The sequence below is a fragment of the Amblyomma americanum genome, chromosome 7, assembly GCF_052857255.1.
Source record: "Amblyomma americanum isolate KBUSLIRL-KWMA chromosome 7, ASM5285725v1, whole genome shotgun sequence".
NCBI lineage: Eukaryota > Metazoa > Arthropoda > Arachnida > Ixodida > Ixodidae > Amblyomma > Amblyomma americanum.
The window spans coordinates 45,105,093-45,124,808 of record NC_135503.1 but is presented as its reverse complement, the minus strand read 5'-3'; the positions used below and the strand labels follow the sequence as shown (position 1 = coordinate 45,124,808).

The 19,716-nt window shown below is 42.7% G+C and overlaps 1 protein-coding gene across 2 annotated transcripts; it reads left to right on the top strand.

Annotated features, from left to right (window-relative positions):
* Positions 1 to 2: 2 nt before the first annotated feature.
* Positions 3 to 19,495, top strand: LOC144099010 (uncharacterized). Of its 2 annotated transcripts, none has more exons than XM_077632002.1 (6): positions 3 to 675; positions 2,133 to 2,257; positions 9,579 to 9,662; positions 14,418 to 14,762; positions 16,290 to 16,379; positions 17,625 to 19,495. In XM_077632002.1, the coding sequence occupies exons 1-6, from the start codon at positions 480 to 482 to the stop codon at positions 17,781 to 17,783; spliced, it is 999 nt and encodes a 332-aa protein (XP_077488128.1). In that variant the 5' UTR covers positions 3 to 479; the 3' UTR covers positions 17,784 to 19,495. The 2 variants fall into 2 exon arrangements, with proteins under 2 accessions (XP_077488128.1, XP_077488127.1); XM_077632001.1 differs by having other exon boundaries at positions 9,537 to 9,662.
* The last annotated feature ends 221 nt before the right edge of the window (positions 19,496 to 19,716 follow it).

Here is a 19,716-nt window from a genome sequence, read left to right as displayed (position 1 = left end):
GTGTTTGCCAAAGACAACTACAGCTACTGCATCTTTGGTTGTCACTGCCGATAAACGGATCACAGGAATCCAAGTGTCTGGTAAGCTTACTTTAACTATTTCTAGGTTACTAAGAATGTCGCTGAATGTCATTAGCGAATTAATCATATTGTTTATGTGGGCGGAGAAGCTTTTCGCTGCTTTTCGACCGCCAGGGTTTTTCATTCGCACTCTGAAGGTGGTCATGTAACGGCTCGCGCTAAAGGTGAAGAGGAGCGTTCCCCGGCTCCAGTTTAAGTATTTAAAATACAAAATATATTACGAGTCACGGCAGGAGGTCAGCCTTTTCCAACGTTGTCTTATCCATCCATCCATTCATTCATCCGGATATAAGCGCCCGACCCTAAAGAACTTCCGGTGCTTACGGTCTGCTGTCGTGTTCGGCTGGTTACAACGCGTCGTCGATCTCATTACTTTAAACGTTGGTGTTACGTCCGGCGATGCATTCTCGACGGGGGCCATGCTGTATTGTGCCAGGGTGCAGCCTGCGCTCTGGAACGAATCTTCTTTCTCGAATCCGGTCATTTACATTCCCTGCTGACGAGCGGAGAAGGAACGCTTGGATCGCAGCAGTGAATCGTGACAACTGGTACCCAACAAAGAGCTCACGAATTTGCTCAGCTCACTTCATTCAAGGTAAATATTTTTGTCCATTCCTCTGTGCAATATCAGTAACACGATGCATATTGTACGAGCTTGGCCATCAGTATGGCTTGGCATTCCCAGGTTTAGCGTGCAATTGTACGTTTAGGTATAGGAGGAATTAACGTGATGTGATGGACACCATTTGGTTGTACAGCATGCAGCTTCAGTGGTACAGGCCAGAGCAGGTGTTGATAAGCAATAATGCACATGGCCTTTTGCTGTGCTCCATGTACAAAAAAGGCTAGGGCATCCACTGTGATGCTGGTACACATAAATGCCACAGCATGTGACATGTGCTGTTCTTGCCAGCAAATATGTTCTAAAGGGGCTCAAGCTTCACCATTTCATCTTGGCTGAGTGAAGAACATGCCTGCCAACTGGAGTTTATGGCTGAGACAGACAGTCGTGCATGACTTCGTTTGTATACAAATGACGAGAGCTGTTTGGATTGGTTTCGTTTATCGGGTTTAACTTCCCAAAGTGACCCAGTCTATGAGGGACACCATAGTGGAAGGCTCCGGGTAAATTTGGCCGCCTGGGGTTCTTAACGTGCACTGTCATTGCACAGTACATGAGCGTCTAGCATTTCGCCTCCATCTATATGTGACTACCATGGCGAGGATCGAACCTGCATATTTCGGGTAAGCAGCTGAGCACCATAACTACTGAGCCACCGCGGCGGCTATCTGTTAAATGTTGAATTGATTGAGCGGCATCAAGTTTTTAGCTTTCATTATTTCCTGACAGTAGTGAAAGGGGCTTTTGTGCTACAAGAGGGCTTTGCTGTATCGCATAGGCAAGGACTATACATATATAGATGTCCGAAGTAACTTGTCGAAGTTGACATTGCGTTCGTCTAAGCTGTGTCGAGGACCATTTTGGACATCTGTTTCGTGATAAAACATTGTTTATGGTAACACACATCATAAATTTGCAACCATATCATGAAAAGCATTTGCTTCATGGCTCTTCATGCCTGGGTTGGCACCACACAGAAGCTTTCAGTTAAAAATTTCTTGAGTTGTGTTTGTGTGTGCTTTAGAGTAATAAAAATAAAAGGAAATTGTCATAGGTTGTGCACAACTTTTGAATGGCACTACAACTCGTTAGCTTGCTTTGAATGCTGACATGTCTGCTCTTGCAGAAACAGAATTGTTTCTGGTAGTGACCATTCTTGAAGTTGCCCTGCTTCACAGATGAGAAAACATATAATGGCCGTTTTGAAATATATGTTTCGTTTTATTTTTCTGTCTTTTGGTTCACTTTTCATCGGTGTCATCCACAATTAATGGCCTATGGCACTCTAAAGCCATGACCAATGACAGAGGACCAGAATGAAGGAAAATGTCAAACAAAAGATTATAGAATGTATGGCCCTGTTAATCTAATTGTTTCTTGTGCTTATTACATTGTGCACAAATTTTCTTATATCTGTGTACATTCTGCAGGTCAACCCTCTTCTGATCCGAATCACCCAGACTATGTTCCATCGCTGTTTCTGTACCGATCTAATGGCACCCTGCTGCAAAATTCTGTGTACTTCCATTGTGCGAACAGAAAGTACACCTCTGAGGTGAGTGCCCATGGGCACTTGATTTCAACATCTCTCTGGTAGCAGCAGTGAAAATATGTGTAATGACATTGTGTTTGATGCTGCAACATAGCCAACAGTTTCTGTACAAGACATCCAGTAATTTTAAAAGTGAACTTACCAGTTAGTGCATCACATGGAGCAAGAGCCATTGCGGCTGCTCGTGAAAAAAAGTTTCTTAGCTATAAAGGCTTCGGACCTTTCTCATGCAGAATGGTGTGCGACACAACAAATGGCGATGAGGACCGGATCAAGAACGCTCCAAGAACGGCCTGAAGATCACCACATCAAGCGACAGTAACTGGCAGCCGCAAGAAGAGCATTGACAAACACTCAGTGTCAGGCCTAACTCTGCGAGCCCTACACTGGGCGGGAGAACAATGGCAGCTCAAGCAGCGCTAATCGGTAAGCTCGACAGTTTCGATGACACTGTTGAAGACTGGTCGTCGTATATAGAAAGGGCGGACGAATACTTCGCGCTCAACAGCTTACCAGAAGAGAAGAAGGTAGCGGCTATAATTACAAGCATGGGAGCGAAAACTTAAGGCTATCCTTCGCAAGCTGACCACGCCGAACAAACCCTCAGAGAAAACGTACGCAGACATTAAAAAGTACCTGGGAGACTACTTTTCACCTGTGCCTCTTGAAATGTCTGAGCGACATCGGTTCTGCAAGAGACTTCGGAGAGAAGGTGAGTCTGCTAACAAATATATGGCAGAACTGCGGCGGCTTTCACAGAACTGCAACTTTGGGTCATTTTTGGACCAGGCACTGTGGGATAAATTTGTGTGCGGTCTTCGCTGCGTGCAAGTCCAGCAGAGATTGTTAACTGCAAAAAAGGTTACGCTGGAGCACCCCCTTGACGAAGCAGTAGCACATGAACTTGCTGTGAAGGACATCGCCGAATTCAAAAGCAGGGAAGAAGTGCCGGCTTCCATGGCTCATGTCGAGAAGGAAGCACGACGATGTTACAGGTGTGACCGCAAGGGGCATCCACCGTCGAAATGCAAGTTTCTCACAAGTGTTTGCCACAAGTGCAATAAAGTTGGCCACATAAGTACCGCGTGTAAAAGCAAGTCAAGTGACGCCAATAGAGCACCACGCCGGTCAAGCCTTACTTACAAGAATAGGCAGGCTTCAAAAAGTCAAGTGCATGCCATTGAACAAGACAGTGATGCATTTGAACTTCTGGCACATGTCGACGATGGGAACAAAAGCAGTCCGATCTGGCTGAAGCCACAGATTGAAGGGCACACATTGGAAATGGAGATGGACACTGGATCCAAGTATTCTCTTGTGCCAAGAACCACGTACGAAGCGCATCTCTCTCATCTGCCTCTGGAGGGAACTTCAGTACGGTTCAAGACGCTGACTGGTCAAGCCTTCAGCCCTAACGGTGTGGCAACAGCCAATGTCACGTTTGGGAAGTCAACGCAACGCGTGCAGTTCTTTGTAGTCGACACTCCAGGACCTCCGCTCTTTGGAAGAGACTGGATTAATCGTTTCAACCTTCTCGAGCTGAGCAGTGTATTGAGGATCGATAACCAACTGGGGCCACGTGCAGATCAAGTGAACAAGATCCTCGCAGAACACAGGGCCGTCTTTGATGATAGCATTGGAAAACTCAAGCACATCAAACTGAAACTGCGTCTTCAAAGTGGTGTGCATCCGAAGTTCTGCAGGCCACGACAAGTGCCCTGTGCCTTGAAGGAGAAAGTGAACACTGAGCTTGAATGGTTGGAAGCAGTCAGCATCCTGACAAAAGTGAATCACAGTGATTGGGCCACGCCCATAGTGCCTGTAGTGAAGGCAAATGGAACTGTCCGCATATGTGGAGACTTCAAAACCACAATCAACCCTCACTTGGTGGTGGACCAGTATCCCTTACCCCGCATTGAGGACATCTTTGCAAAGTTAGCAGGAGGACAGAAGTTTTCAAAGATAGATCTGAGACAAGCCTACCTACAAATGGAAGTAGACGATGAGTCCAAGCCGCTCTTGACCATCAACACAGAAAAAGGGCTGTATCAGTACAACAGAATGATTTTTGGCATCTCTCCTGCGCCAGCTGTGTGGCAGAGAACAATAGATCAAATCCTGCAGGGAATCCCAATGTGCCATGCTACTCAAGATGACATTATTGTCACTGGTGAGTCAGAAGATTCTCATCTCAAGAACCTAGAGCTAGTGCTCAGAAGACTGCAAGAGTATGGGCTCAGAGCTAACCTCCAGAAATGTTCGTTCTTTGAAGACTGTAACATACTGTGGTTACAAGCTCGATGGAACCGGGTTACACAAGACAGAGGACAAGATCAAGGCAGTGATACGTGCCCCTACACTCAAGTCCACGCCTGAGTTGAGATCATTCCTTGGCCTTGTGAACTATTACGGGAAGTTTATTCCAGACAGTGCTAATCTTCTCAGACCACTGCATGCACTTCTGGAGAAATCATCACCATGGAAGTGGACAAAAGAATGTGAGGTGGCATTTCAGCGAGCAGAGAAGATTATAGCCTCAGAAACTGTCCTTGTGTACTACAACCCAAACCTTGAAGTACGTCTAGCATGTGATGCTGGCCCCCACTGACTCGGAGCAGTCTTTTCGCACAAAATGCCTGATGGGAGTGAAAGACCCATCGCATTTGCATCTCGAACCTTGAAGGCTTCGGAAAAGCAGTACTGTCAGATAGATAAAGAAGCACTAGCCATTGTCTGGGGTATACAAAAGTTCTATGCATACCTGTATGGAAGACACTTCAAGCTGATCACAGATCATCAGCCTCTGACACATATCTTTGGCCCAACCAGCAGTGTTCCTGCGATGCAAGCAGCACGCATTCAACGTTATGCCTTGTTTCTAGCTGGGCTCGACTACGGGATACAGTACCGCAAGTCATCGGATAATGCCAATGCAGATACATTGTCACGCCTTCCTCTTCCAGACAGTCCTGAAGACAAACCAGATGAAGCTGAACTTTTCTACCTGAACCAAATGGAGCAACTACCTGTAACAGCTCATAAGTCAGACAAGCCACAGAGCGTGACCGTCTGCTATCGAGAGTCCGCTACCATGTTGTGAACGGGTGGACTCGTGCAAACAAGACAACGAAATCCTTCCATTCTACAGGCATAGAGATGAACTCTCTTTACACCACGGCATCATTGTTTGGGGCATAAGAACTGTCATTCCAGCTGTATTGCGAGAAGCAGTCCTCAATGACTTGCACTCTGGACATCAAGGTACTGTGAAAATGAAAGCGCTTGCACGTTCGTTTGTATGGTGGCCATCTGTTGACACCTATATCGAAGCCATCACTAAGAAATGTGCAGGGTGCTCCAACGAGAGCAACATGCCACCAAAGGTCTCTCTGCACCCGTGGGAAGTGCCGAGTGGACCATGGCACCGAGTTCATTTAGACTTTGCAGGGCCATTCCTGGGCAAAATGTTTCTTATTGCTGTTGACTCATTCTCAAAATGGCCTGAAATACATGTGATGAGTTCAGCTATGGCAGAGCACACCGTGGATGCACTGCGCGTTATGTTTGCATCTCACGGCATTCCAGAACGCATTGTCACGGACAATGGTCCTCAATTCACATCGGAAGAGCTTCGGACCTTTCTCATGCAGAATGGTGTGCGACACACATTTAGCGCGCCATATCACCCGGCGACGAACGGTCTTGCAGAAAGGTTCGTGCAGTCCTTCAAGCACAGTATGAAGGCCATGAAAGGAGAGGGATCCATCATCAAGAAGTTGACAAACTTCCTTTTGGCATACCGTACGACACCCCACTGTGCTACTGGTGGGACACCAGCAAACCTTTATCTCGGGCGCGAGCTACGCACTCGACTGGCACTATTACGCCCACAACCCAGTGGACGTACGTATGAGAAACAAGGGTCATCTCAACCAAGTAAGCCTCAGCGCTCCTTTTCTGAGGGGGAAGAAGTTTCTGTGCGTTCCTATAGGGGTACGAGTAAATGGGTGCCCGGAACAATCACAACCAGAACAAGGCCTCTATCATATGAAGTGGAAGTTGGAGGAACAACCTGGAAACGTCACACTGATAACTGCGCAAGGGTTACACCGACGACAAACGCCATCTGGGTCCGGAACCTGAATTCCTACCCAGTATGCAAACCTCCCCGGACAACGAGACATCACCAGCTTGTGTTCCAGATGAAAACAAATCTGCATCACCTCAATGTGATACATGTGTGAGTGCACCAGAAGACAAACTTAATACTCCTCATGTAGCAGTTCCCGTGAGCCTCCCTGATCCTATCACAGGTCGCCCAGTGAGGGTGCGTCGACCACCATCGAAACTGGGCTTGTAAAAAAATTACAAGGGAGGAAGTGTTGTGTGCCAAAATCAGCAGCGTACCGTGCATGTGTTGGCAACTGTGGACACAAGCTGCATGCGTGCATATTGACGCTGTGTGTGTGTGTGTTATGCCGGCGGCATGGCTTCCATGTTGTGTGTCAGTATTGTACCATGTTCTTAGTTGTGCAATAAATGAAATGCAGACACAACACACCCGACTGTGTGAAAGTCACCAAAAGCATGGTCATATATGAACAGACAGTGGCAAAGAGTTCTACACAATTCCAGTATATGTTGATGTGTTAAGTTTGCCACTGTGTTTGCAGTTGTTGTTTCTTAACTCAGAGCAGATATTTTTCTCGCTGCTGATGAGGCTATTGGCTGTGCTTGCTAACTTGAGACATAATGTGATAACGTGTTAAGCTAGTGTATTGTCAGCTGTTGTAACCAGTTTTACTCACAGCTTGATGTCTTTGTTGAGAATTAACTTTATCATTTGGACAGCATCATGAATGTGCAGCTGCCTATCAGCAACATGAAGTCCAGGACGATTTTGTGACAGTCTTAGGGGCATGACAAACCTTTTTGAGATGTTGATCCCATGTCACTCTGCAATACTTATACTGTTTTTTTTTTTCTGTAGAAATGTTAATCTGATATGGTAAATAAAATTGTTTTCTGTTGTCACTAGCAGGAAGTTTCCCCAGCTACAAAAGAAGCTAAAACATACCACATCACTGCCAAACAATTTTGGCACTTCCTGGACTCCAATCAGAAACTTTCAACGACATCAGGTCCATGAATCGGTGCCAATTTTCTCTAACTAATTGCTTAGGATAGGTGCTGAAGCATAAACTATAACATTTGATCACAAAAGTTTTAGCAGACTGGAAAAGCGTGATTGTCAGACGGGAAACAACGATGAAATGTAACGTGCCTTCAGAAGAACCGACAACTGAGCTAGTTGGTGCATCTTTAAGCCGTGGTAAAAACAGCGCAGCGACGACAGACACAGAGAAGACAGAAGAAGACGGACAAAAAAAAAAAAACAGCGCTTGTCCGTCTTCTTCTGTCTTCTCTGTGTCTGTCGTCACTGCGCTGTTTTTACCACGGCGTAACGTGCCTTCAGACATATTGTTTGACCAGATATTCCTTGTGGTCACCAATCAAGTTCAAGTGCTGTCTATTTATGGTCACCAAAAAAAGAAGTATGCATCCTCAACATTGTTGAAGTCACAGACGCAGTGGCAAATATTTGTACTGACTGTATAAAAATTAATTGATATATTAAACCCATTGTCTCCTTTTTTTTATGCATTTACAGACTTATTTTTTGCACACCTTATAAACAGATGTCATGTAACTATCTCGCTCCTGCTCCCCAGTCTCCCTGTTGCATCATTGTTTGGCAGTCCTGAAGAGACTCTGAGGACCTCTTGACGTCGGCTTTTATCGGTATATATACTGTGTTCTAATGACAAACATGCTTTTTTAACTGAAAGTGGAGCCTTTCATTACCTAGAAAATGTCAAAAAGTGAAATACAGGTGTCGCCACTACTTGCTAGCAAACTGCAGTGTGTCGAGGCAGTTTTTTGTGTGCGGATCCTTGAGGCTAGGCTATACTGTTATTCACTTCCAAAGAGTGATCACATTGTCTTTTTCGGGCTTGATGTCACGAGTTCAGCATAGTGAGAAAGAGCCATGGAACCAATTCTTCTAGAAACAAAAATTGAATGCAGTTGTCCTCAGTATCAGAAAAGTGTACTTAAACTCGTGGTAAGAATTGGTTGTGCAGTGTAGCCATTGTTGCCCTCTACAGGTAGCTCAGGGAATGCTGCCATTGTTGGTAACAACACCAGCATATTGCTGCATGCTTCCTTCACTTCCACAGCTTCTTGTGGTTCATTCACTTGGTAGGATTGCTGCCTTTTGGCAGATATACCACTACATCTAGCAGATTTTGGTCTTCTTTAGTTGCTTAATGTAATTCCTGGTGGCTGGCAGGTTAGGATTCTTCACGGTTGGCGTAGCTTTTAGCATGATGTTAACATCTTTATCGAATTAGCATGAGTGAGTGAATAAACTTTATTGCTCTAATAAAGGACTCTTGCTGCTTGCCCGAAGATTGCCGATGTCTTCCAGGCTGAGCGTGGTTGGCGCCCCTAGTCCAAGGACCGGGAGGACCGGCTAACCAGCAGCCAGCTCAAGGTCCAAAGAGATCTAGTCAGCCACGCATGCCGAATGGCCAGAAAATTTGGACGGAGAGGCGTAAAAGTAAAAGGACATTAGGCACTATTTTAAGAGAGACTAAACTGCAGTACTGAGATAGCCTACCTTTCAAACATGCAGTTCTTAGCAAAAGCAGCTTTATTGGCTTTTTTCCTACCTAGAGAAATGAACCAACATTGTACCAAGACCACCAGAATCCTCCATTTTACGTACATGTATAGAATATTTGTCTGTATCGTAAAGAACAGCATTTCCTTAAGTTCGTGAACTTTCTTTATTGGTTAAAATTTCAAAATGTAATTGATAGTGGTTGGGTTTCTCCAGGCGGCATGACAGCTCATTGATGATAGTATCCAATGTTATCATCACAAGAAAATGCAAGCCACTCCACAGAGCCGTCGGCTTCAGCTTGTTTTTCCCATGCAAACCATGAAAACTGTGCAGGTTGGCTGTGCTTGTGGTAATCAGTCCACCAGTAGCCTAGTGTGCCTGTAAGACTATGAATTGTGAAATCTGGATGGTTTATAATGCGGTGCATGCTGTCATGGGCATTAGTAGACCCCTGCGGCATGTGGGAGCAGAGTGAAATAATTGCGCTGAAAGCTGTGGAATTGCAACTTAAACAGGGAGACAGGACAGTTATTGCTGCATCACTTCATGACTGATTTGCTGTTATGTGTCTATTTTGCACTATACACCTGCCAGGGTGCAGAGGAGCAACTCCAGGAGTCTACCACTTTTCCACAGCTGCAGGAAACGAGTACAGTAAGAGCCACATGTGGACCACTGCCAGAAGCAGGCGCTGAACACAGGGCTGCTGCTACCAGCAGGGTATGGCAGGAGCTGCTTTGTTTCTTTTAACTTAGTCGCCCTATTGTGCACACATTCTAACAACTTTTTGTGTTTGGATTTTTTCTGCACTTCATTCAGCTGTACACCTGAACATGTTTGTGGCGGGGTAGCATCCAAGGAAGAAAAATTATTTGTCATAATCAGTAATTGTTGATAAAATAATTGGCTCAGATATCCTAGAAGTCACTAGGAACTTGAAGTTACAAAGTCCTATGCTGCATCCTCGTAAGAGAATTTTGGTTTGATTTTATTTTTAATAAAATGTCCACTGTGCAGATCAGTTTAAAATAGCTGTTATTAATACAGTTAGAAAAGTAATGAAATTAGTCTTGGATTGCTGGCTCACAAAAATGTTTGCTTTATGCAAACAAGGTAAAGGTATGCTAGTGCTACTGGAGGACTTTTCTGACATCTCTAACTGAGCATTTGAATGTAACCAGGTTGTTTGTGCATTATTTCTGGACCCCAGCAAGGCATTTGACAGTGTGTGACAGTGTGCTGTTGGTTAAACAGTCCATGTTGAGCTTTCGTGGGCCGTTCCTTTTGCTATTAGAAAATTTTTTCCTGAAAAGAATGCAATACGTTGTGATCGGGCGAACCAGGTGCGATTTTTTGCTAATCAAAGCTGGTGTTCCTCAAGTCTGTATACTCAGTCGTTTGTTGTGTAAAGGGCCACTCTGAGAGTTTTGTGAACACTTTGATTTGATAGTCATACCACATTCCTTAGAGTCCCCCTCTGTCTGCCACAACAAACCGTTTTCCAGTATACCGAGTAGAACCACTTTAAAGCACTGTAACCTGCAAATCGAAATCAGAACTCAGTCTGTGGCTAGAGATGATGCTTTGTGTATTGCAGTGATGATGTCACAAACATTGCTAGATAAATATTCGTACACATATTGAATGGTTCAAGTAGTGACTGCAAATGATGAGTCCTTTCATAAAACGCCTGAGACGACCTGATACAGGCCTCAACTTTGGTGCTGAAGCGAAGAGCAGGCAATAACTTGCAGGGAATGTTTGTGATGTCAAAAATACAATGTTGCCTATAGAAATCATCTGAACTGAGGACACAGATATGGTGAATTTAGGATTGATTTGTGCCAGAATGAAATATCTTATTTCTGCCAAACTTGGCAGAAGTATCCAGTGACGAGAGAAAAACCTAAAGTATAAATTTTAGAGTATGGTAATTTCAGAAAGCCCTTGGAACTTCCCTTTAACATCTATATGAATATCTTTTCAAGTGCTGTGCCGGCAGGCTTGTATTAGCACGCTGACGATACCGTCCTTGTAGCCAAGTCATCAAACTACCCTTATGTGTTTTCTCTCCTTCAAGCAGCATCAGTGAGGGCCATGGACTGGTTCTTAGAGAATTTGATTCAAGTTAACACTTGTAAGGTTCAATTTATCTGCTTTCACAGCCTGCTGAAAAAGGTTGACCCTTAATTATCAGATTTTGTTGCATGGGTCTGATTGTTCCCACTGTCAATGTGAACCCCTGAATTATGCAACTAGTTTAAAAATATTGAGGAATATAATTTGACAGTGGCCCTTTGTAGAATGATCACCTCTTCTGTGTTTGTAAGAGGCTGCGAACCATCTCCTGTGTACTCTACAACATGCTGCTTTCAATACAAGTTGTTGTGAAAGCTCTTGGTTAAATTATACTGTGATATGGTATAACTGTTTATGGTTACGGCCACTGTGCAGTAAGTTGGAAGGATAGGATTAACTTTATGTTCGCTGTAAAGAATGTTGGCAATGATTTAGGCCTTGGTTCCAATTCGGATGTTTTTAAAATATCTTCATTGCCAGATTTTGCTCATCTTTCAATGGAAACTTGCCTTGAAACATTTTTGCTTTAGTAAGATCCTGTATGTTCCCACGGGGTTTCTTTGACTGAAGAAACCTTATTGCATATGCAAATGGTCCACATGACACAGAAAGAAATTATTACGTTTTTTTATACTTTAATAGGTCATCTCCAAGTGTTCTTCGTGCCAAAACTAAACATAAACTGAATAAGATGTCGAGATACACTGATAGATAATGGGTTGATCACTTTATACACATAAGGTTCTGCAGCTTGTCATGCAAAATTGTGCGATTTCAGGATTCTTTTGCAGGCTTTACAATTTCCTCAGAATTCAGGAGTGCAAAGCAATATGCGCTCAGACCGCAATGATGGTTTGCTGTTTTAGCGCAGTTGTTGGAAGAAACTTTTTTAATGTGTACCCAATTGCATTTATGTTGGGTATTGCTGCATTATTTTTTGTTCTTTTCTGTGCGACCTTTCAGAGGAGGAGTAGTCAGTACATAAAAGTTTTTTTTTTTTTCTCTGGTTTTTCGTTGCTTACAGAACTTATGGGGTGCTTTATAATGTTTAATATTTTCCATCATGCCTTGTATACATTTATGCGTTGTTCCCCTGGCTATAGGGCTCTGTCGCTCAAGCCTTATGAGGCTTCGACAGGCTGGATGTTTGTACACTATGTGTATATTTGGTGCAACGAAGTATTATCTTTATTACTATTACCAAAATTAAGTTGCACTAATTTGGGTAAAGTGTTCAAATACGTTGTGCTCTATAGGCTTCATACACTACAAATGCCTGAGGTATTTAAGTTAGTCTACTAATTACTGGTTTACAGAAGTATTTACTATGTACTAGGTTGTTTGCAGAAATGCATACATGACAAGCTTGAGTAGAACATTCAAACTTCATGCAGGTCTACTCTACAGGCATTGTACGTTTGCGCCAGCAAATGCTGGAAATTTATTAGCCTGTACCACTGTCTAAAACTTGTTTGCCTATCTTGAATAACATGAAGCCTAACAAAGCATCTTCTGATGAAAGCATGGAGCCAAAATGAATCTGCCACTTGTGTTGTGCTGTAATTTTTGGCGAATTTTTAAAACGTAGGAAGCATTGTTATAGTGTGACTATAATTTGTAAAGGAGGGAAGCTGCTAGGAAATGTATGTGTTGCAAAGTAAAAAATCCTATGAAATCACACATGTCACTCTGTGCTGTGTTTTTGTTTATTAAGCATATCAGTTGCCTAACTTGGTAGTCAGCCAACAGAATAACAGCAGTCAGCATACTGTTATCTACTTCTTCTGCTCGTTGAGTTGTCAGTGTTATTGCTGCTTTGTTTTGCGGTGCTCAGGCTGTTAATTAATTGCAGCTGTTGAGCATTGCAGAACTTTGAACTACTATAGTGAGACATGTTTGTGTGCTGAATGAAGTGATGCAATGACTTTATCCTCTTCAGGCACGAATTATAATCCAAAAGAGGCAAAATGTCACTTGTCACAGGATTGCACAAAACAAAAATTTACATCCTCCCAGATGCTTAATTGTGCAGTTTCTGTTGGGAGCCCATTTCTCCTTATCGTAACTTTACACTTGTTTGAGGACTTAATTTACACTGCTTTTGAATCATTTCTGTCATAAGAACTCATCACGTAAACAAATCAGCACATTTTGATCATTTTAAAGCACTCATCATAGCAAAACGAACAAAAGAAAATCTGCACTAACTGGAGCCCTATTAGAGCTACCGTAAAGCGTAGAAAGTATCAATGTTAAAAGTGGTTTCTGCATGCCTGGCTTGAAATGGTTCTGTGGATGAATTTACACATTTCAGCACTTTGCTGTAGTGCCCACATTTCTGCACATTGCATTTTCTTTACAGGGATTTGACAGTATGTAGGACACATGTACAAATGTACACGCTGTGTCTGAAGGGCTTATAACCACTGCTGGAGGTCAAAAAAAAGTCTGGAACTAGTGGTAGTAGGGCCTGTCTTGATAGGGCAGCCACTAAGGTAGCTGTGGTTCCTGTTGACTCTTCTTTGACTTTTGTGGGGGAAAGTTGGTCTCAGATTGTCTTCTCGGCCATATGGCAAGAGGCCTTTTACTGACTGTGTCTGCACTGGGTGTCGTTAGTAAATCACTAGGTAGCTCAAGTACTGTGTTTTTAAGCAGAGAGGCTGCCTCAAGAGAAAAAATGCGTGCTTCTTTATTTTATGAGAGAGGAAAACTATTTTCCCTTTCATCACATTGTAACTTCCCAGGTGCTTAATCTGCTGCTTAAAATACAGTCCATTCTCTCTCCTGCTACTTGCAATCAGATTGTTGTGTTCAGGGCATATCAGTGTTCATCTCAACGAGAATGGGTAACGGTGGCACATGTGCCTGGTCCAAGGAGTCACTTTGTGTGTGCCTGCCTGCCTTTGCAGGCGCAGCAGCAAAAGGCATGTGAATCCGTGAGCCACTGGCTGTGGTATACTGTGGCAGGCATGGAGGTTCGGGCACGTGCAGCCTCACAGATTTTTAACAATATCGTGTGGCATTTGAGTGCCTTATAATGGCGATAGATGGGGAAATCGGCGAATGTTCTCACATGCACACAAAGTCCTCTCCAGTGCAAGTCCTCTCCAGTGACAGTCACGCATTATTATTCAATGTTCGGGAGGCTCTACACTTGTCCTCATCTTCTCTCCTTACTCTCAGCCACCTGCTGCTATAGTTGCCTTCTTTGGGAATCTACTCGGTTGCCCTAAGAGACCACCAGTTATCTGCTTTCTGCTTTTCATGCCCTGCCGATGTCCATTATTTCCTTTTCTTAATTTATCTAGGATATCATTTTTCCCTTCTGCTGTCTTCGTGACGTAACAATACCAAACAGAAATGTCAAAATGTTATAGTTACTTCTTGCTACTCCAGGCATTGCCACAACCAAAACCAAAGCTTTGGAGAACTTCACCTGCTACAGGCGCCACTCAACAGACGAGCCGTTGTCCAGTTACTGGACACAACACAAGCAGCCAGATGCGGAACCATTTTCGACCTCTGTTGCCCAAAGATGGCATTTCGAGAACAATGTGGATTCAGTACGTTAAGCTTCCTGGGTCAGAAGAGCAAGAAGTCCCGAGCGTCTCTGGCCAGCAGCACAGTCCTGATGACCATGAGCTTAGTCAGAAAGTGCAGCTGATCTCTACAACCCAGATGGAAAGTTTGCACTTGGAGAAGACAAATGTGGCACCAATGGTTCTGCTCGTGGAAGCTCCTGTAAGTGCTGTATCTTCCTAGCCTCCATTCTGTTTTCTGTACAGAGGCTGCTGCATCATGTCTGTTATGTGATAGCATTGAAGCCTTGTTGGAGCAGAAACCCGGCGACCACCCTCGTCACACCTGAAGGTAACCACACCTGCCAGCCGTCCACCTCTCTTCTCCACCCTCTCCACTATTAGTGGAGAGTGGGGAGACGCCAAACTAAGAGTGACTCATCTCATATGAAAGTGACCCAAGACTGACGCAGCAAAATGAATGAAAGAAGCGATCAGAAGCAGAAGAGAATTAGAATTTTCATAGAATCATTGGAATTGAATCAAGAGTGGAGTATTTATTTATTTATATATTTACTTACTATTTATTCAGTATACCTACATTGCCAGGAGGCATTACTGTAGGAGGGTTAAGTACATGGGGGTGAAACAATGGTAAAAAGTTCGGCATAATGCACATGAATACATCGGTTAACAACGACCAACACTGAAATCAAAATTACTGGAAAACATACAGATAATCCGATAACACTGAGAACAATAAAAAGGAAATGCATATGAACACCACGTACAATAGTGTAGGCTAAAAAAATTTAAAAAAAACTCCGAAAAACTCAAATGAATAAGGATCTGAATAGAATTTTCAATATCAGGTGCGTCCATCACTTCATTCAGGAGCTGGTTCCAGTTATTAATCAAGTTGGGGAAAAAATGAATATTTAAACACACTGATGCGGCCCTGATAAGGTCTAATTTTGTTAGCACTGTCACTCCTAGAGGAGATTTAATGCGGCTCCTTTATGTACTGTATTTTGTCAGTACCAGTTTTGTTCATGTATATAATTTTAATCTTAGTATTTTTTCTGTGCGATGAGTGTTTTCTACCCAATCGTTCACATATTTCGGATGTAATATTATAATTTCCTTTTTCAAATTGTACTGCTTGTTTCTGGACACATTCTATTTTATCTATGAAGTTTTTTGTGTATTGATACCAGGTTACGCATGCATATTCTAAAATAGGCCTAATGCCAGTCAAATACAAGTTTGCTTTCGGTGATGATGGAGAATGCTTAAAATTTCACTGCAAAAAGTGTAGGAGACTAAGCTTTCGCAGTATATAGAATCACAATTTTAATGGATTGGTGAGGGAAAGAAAAATCATCACATTTCCTCCACTTCAATCGAATTGATCACTCATAAATTTTTTTTTTTTGTAAAAGTTGCTGTGGCATCTACAGTTTTTTGCTTTTCAAACTGCTGGTCACGTTGCGTAGTGTGCATTCAGGTTATGCCTTATGTGTGCACTGACATATTACTGCAGTATTTCTTAATATATTTTATATCATTGCAAAGATAAGAGCTTCCTCAACCAGTCTCCAATATTCAGGCCGGTATTAATAAAGCAGGCTGTGTCATCTTGAAATAATGCTTGAACTTGTGCATGTGTTGATGGTCGCAGCTAAGCTTTTCAGGTCTAAATGTTTTGCTTGTTAGCAGTGAAATGTGGCTCAGTGACTTGTTATTACAGCCCCTTCCACTCCCAGTGCTAGGATTAGAAGTGCACAAGACTGCAGCAGCGGCATGTGATGACGACAGCAATGCCATAATGTCACAGCGTGTGAGTTTCTAATCTTGTGTGTATACTGTGGTGCAGGATTTTAACTGTAGTTAGTTGTTCTTAAACATAGCAGTAGCTTTAGTGGGACGCACACGCAGTGGGAGGTCAGCAGAGCTGTGGCATGCGCTTGTTTGTGTTCTACTACAGCTGGTGCTAGTTTAAGGACAAATATGCTAACTTTCCAAACTATATGTTTCGTTACTTAAAGGAACATCAAGAACTATGTTCAATTTTTGTTCCTGGTAGTAATTGATTGTTGGGTCCTTTGTGGCTGTGTTAAACACTTTTGCTTTTGTCCATTCTCTCACAGTGTGGTCTGGGCGTACCCTAAGACAGTTATAGCACATTTCCTTTTATCATAAGTAATTTTTGCTCTGCCTTTCTAGAGGCTCTAGTAAGGTGAAGGATTGCAGGAGGTGAATAGAGGGGATGGTTTGGCATTGCCAAACAGTGTGTTTGGAAGTAGAAGTGCATTTATTCCTGAGAAAATTTGGATTTAAAAGTGGAGCTTTTTTTTTGCAATTAGGTTAATGACAGTGTGACCTGGCTTCAAGATATCCGCAACTGAAAAAAAGTTGTTTTTATTTTAAGAATGAGCCAAATCCAGGCATCAAGTTTAAGTGAAGTTCAGTTATAATCGTAATATGCTCATGGATTTTTCCTTTGAAAAACTATCAAAATTAAATGGGCCACATTACCAGCATTTTAAAGCCTATCACGTAACAACTTCCTGTGCATTACTGTAGATAAAAAACTTCTACGTTTTTCTCAGCTTTTGTCATGGTGAGTTTGGCTCATTTTGAAAAAAAAAAAAACTCCCCGGTTAAAGGCATCACAGTATGCTTGTAAAAACTACTGGCAATGCAAATACTTGTATGTATTTCATCTTTTGGACCTTTTCTAGCTTGAAAAAGCTTCATTTTCAGTGAAAATAGCCTATGTGGCATTGGGACACAGTAATCTATCAATAGAAGCCAAGTTGTGCTCGTCCTCAGTGTTCCTTTAAGTAGCGAGTCGTGTTTTTAATGTAAAGCAAACCAACAAATGAAAAACATTGCACACCTGAGTGAGTGTTTCAGTTAGCCATTTTTAAATGGAGTTTCCTTACAAGGTCCAACTCTCTCTCTCTGCATATGTTTCTCTGCAGTCAAATAAAAACATTGTGATGTTTAGCTAAAATACTGTGTGCAAGCATGCTCTGAAAGATTTTTCAAAGTTCACCGCAAGTACTAAACTTGATTGCAGCCCTGGATCTGTGAATGCAGTGGCCGTGCTGCGACATCTGCAGTGGCCACACAGACAGGAATACTCAAGTGCAGTGTGTCTACACAGACGGCGAAACTCAAGCACGGGATAACCACACAGGCTGGGACAATCATGTGTCAAGCGGCTACACAAACGTGATGGTGGGAGTGCTCGTCAACGACAATTCTTAATATGCGCCATACCCGCAGAACCTTTGTGATAATGTACAAGTAATTTTCAGCGGGCATGTTGTGTTGCGCTTCCGGGATTTTCTTGATGGCCACTCTTACTGTTCAGTGTACTATGAGATGAGAAAAAAGGCAGAGCTGATAGCCCTGCACTGAAAACAGGTGCAGAGGTGCCTGTGCATCATTCCGTGTGCTGCACGTGTAAAGGGCATTTTACAAAGACATGTTGTTTCTAGCTAGTATGTTCTTCAACACTTGTTAACATAACGCAGGGTAAGTAATGGATGTGCATAGTGTGTCAGGTGTTTGCCATCTTTTGAAGAAGGCTTTACGCAGACTATGTTGATCTCTTTCCTGTGCTGTGTGTGTCTGCTGTACATTAATAGTCTGAAATGAAGAGTCATGCCGAAGGAAAGGTGGCTTTTTCTTGATTTTATATGTGCATAAGCATTCAAGTAGGGTTCACCTCTAACAGTGGTCCCTAGTTAATCCTTTTAACAGATCTGAACAAAAAAATGTGCGAGGACTAAACATAACACATAACGGAATACAGCTATAACGCATAACACTGCAATTCACGCTGTAACATGTTGGTAACGTTAACAGGGAATGCTAGATAAGAAACCATAAAAAGCAGAGTGGACATCAGCAGACAATGAAAAAAAAGCCTTATACGCAGTCAGCAGTTGCAGACAGACAGGCAGTGGTAATCACATCGCATCAAGCCAGTATGTGACAGAAGTGGTAACAAATAATATGGTATCTTGATGCAAACAGCTATGAAACAAAGGATAACAATTCAGTACTGTCGAACATACAGTGCCTCTACTGTAATGTTGTTTTAGGGTGCTTGAATGGACTGAACGTAACATACTAGTTGGCAATTTTTAAAGATTACTCGTGAGCCATAGACCTCAATACCATCAAAAGACGAAAAAGCCTTTTGTCAAGGGGTGTTAAATCACACCCCATTTGCATCCTAAAACTGCTTCATTGTGGGCACTGCATTAGCTGGTGATAAACGCTCTCCTCTTTGTTGCTGTGTGTACATTACAGGCTGTCCACACTGCCAATTCCATGTTAAAAGTATGTATAGGCAGGTCTAAGTCGGAAACGGTGATTGAGTGTTTCAAGGCTTCTGTTTAGAGATTATGGAATGGTGAATTGAACTGAGGAATCAATGTAAAACAGGGCACAACTTCTATACTTTCACTCTACAGGCATTCTTTCAGTCTTAAGGATACACTCTTTTTTGCCATTTGCTGCATAGATTTTAGAGGATAGTACATTTCACTTCACAGGAATGGGAGACCAGACATGGTACTGCTGTTATGAGCTTGCCTAGCCGTTGCCTCAGTCTTGGAGTTTCTAGGACTGAGACAATGGCCGGGTATCCATTGGAAGACTATTGTATGCAATGCTTTGATAGCCTTTTTGAAAAACAAGGATTTCAAGATCAAACCTTAGCATGAAAGCGACAAAGAATAGAGCAAATCCTGAGACTAAGCTCATGCCTTTGGGAATTACTGAATGTCTTTAGTAAGGTTTCAGCTTTGCCGGACTGGAAATGCTTAGTTTGTTCCAGGACAGATTTTTCAATCAGATTAGAGTCTAGTCAGCGTGTAGCACTGATTTCAGTTTCAGAAAACGACGTGAATAAAGAGAAGTACGGAGTTCTGCAAATGTGTGTGGTGTGGTTTTCATATCAAGATGTGTTTTATATTAGTGTCCTGTTATTTTGCAGTACTGCCACCTGGATCAGTATGCTTGAACCTTGTGAACATCCCACTGCAGTATAGGAGCAATAGTTAATATTACAAAGTGCATGAATTTCCTAAGTCTTGAGAGGTAACAGTTCAAGGTTGGCGATGATCTTGCCTTTAGGCTCAATGCTTTCTTCTTTC

Excerpts from the sequence above, each read along its gene's own strand:
- LOC144099010 (XM_077632001.1), top strand. The coding sequence starts at position 480 with ATGCATTCTCGACGGGGGCCATGCTGTATTGTGCCAGGGTGCAGCCTG. Across the intron at positions 676-2,132 it reads CTCAGCTCACTTCATTCAAG|GTCAACCCTCTTCTGATCCG; the intron begins GTAAATATTTTT and ends TACATTCTGCAG. Across the intron at positions 9,663-14,417 it reads GGGCTGCTGCTACCAGCAGG|GCATTGCCACAACCAAAACC; the intron begins GTATGGCAGGAG and ends TTGCTACTCCAG.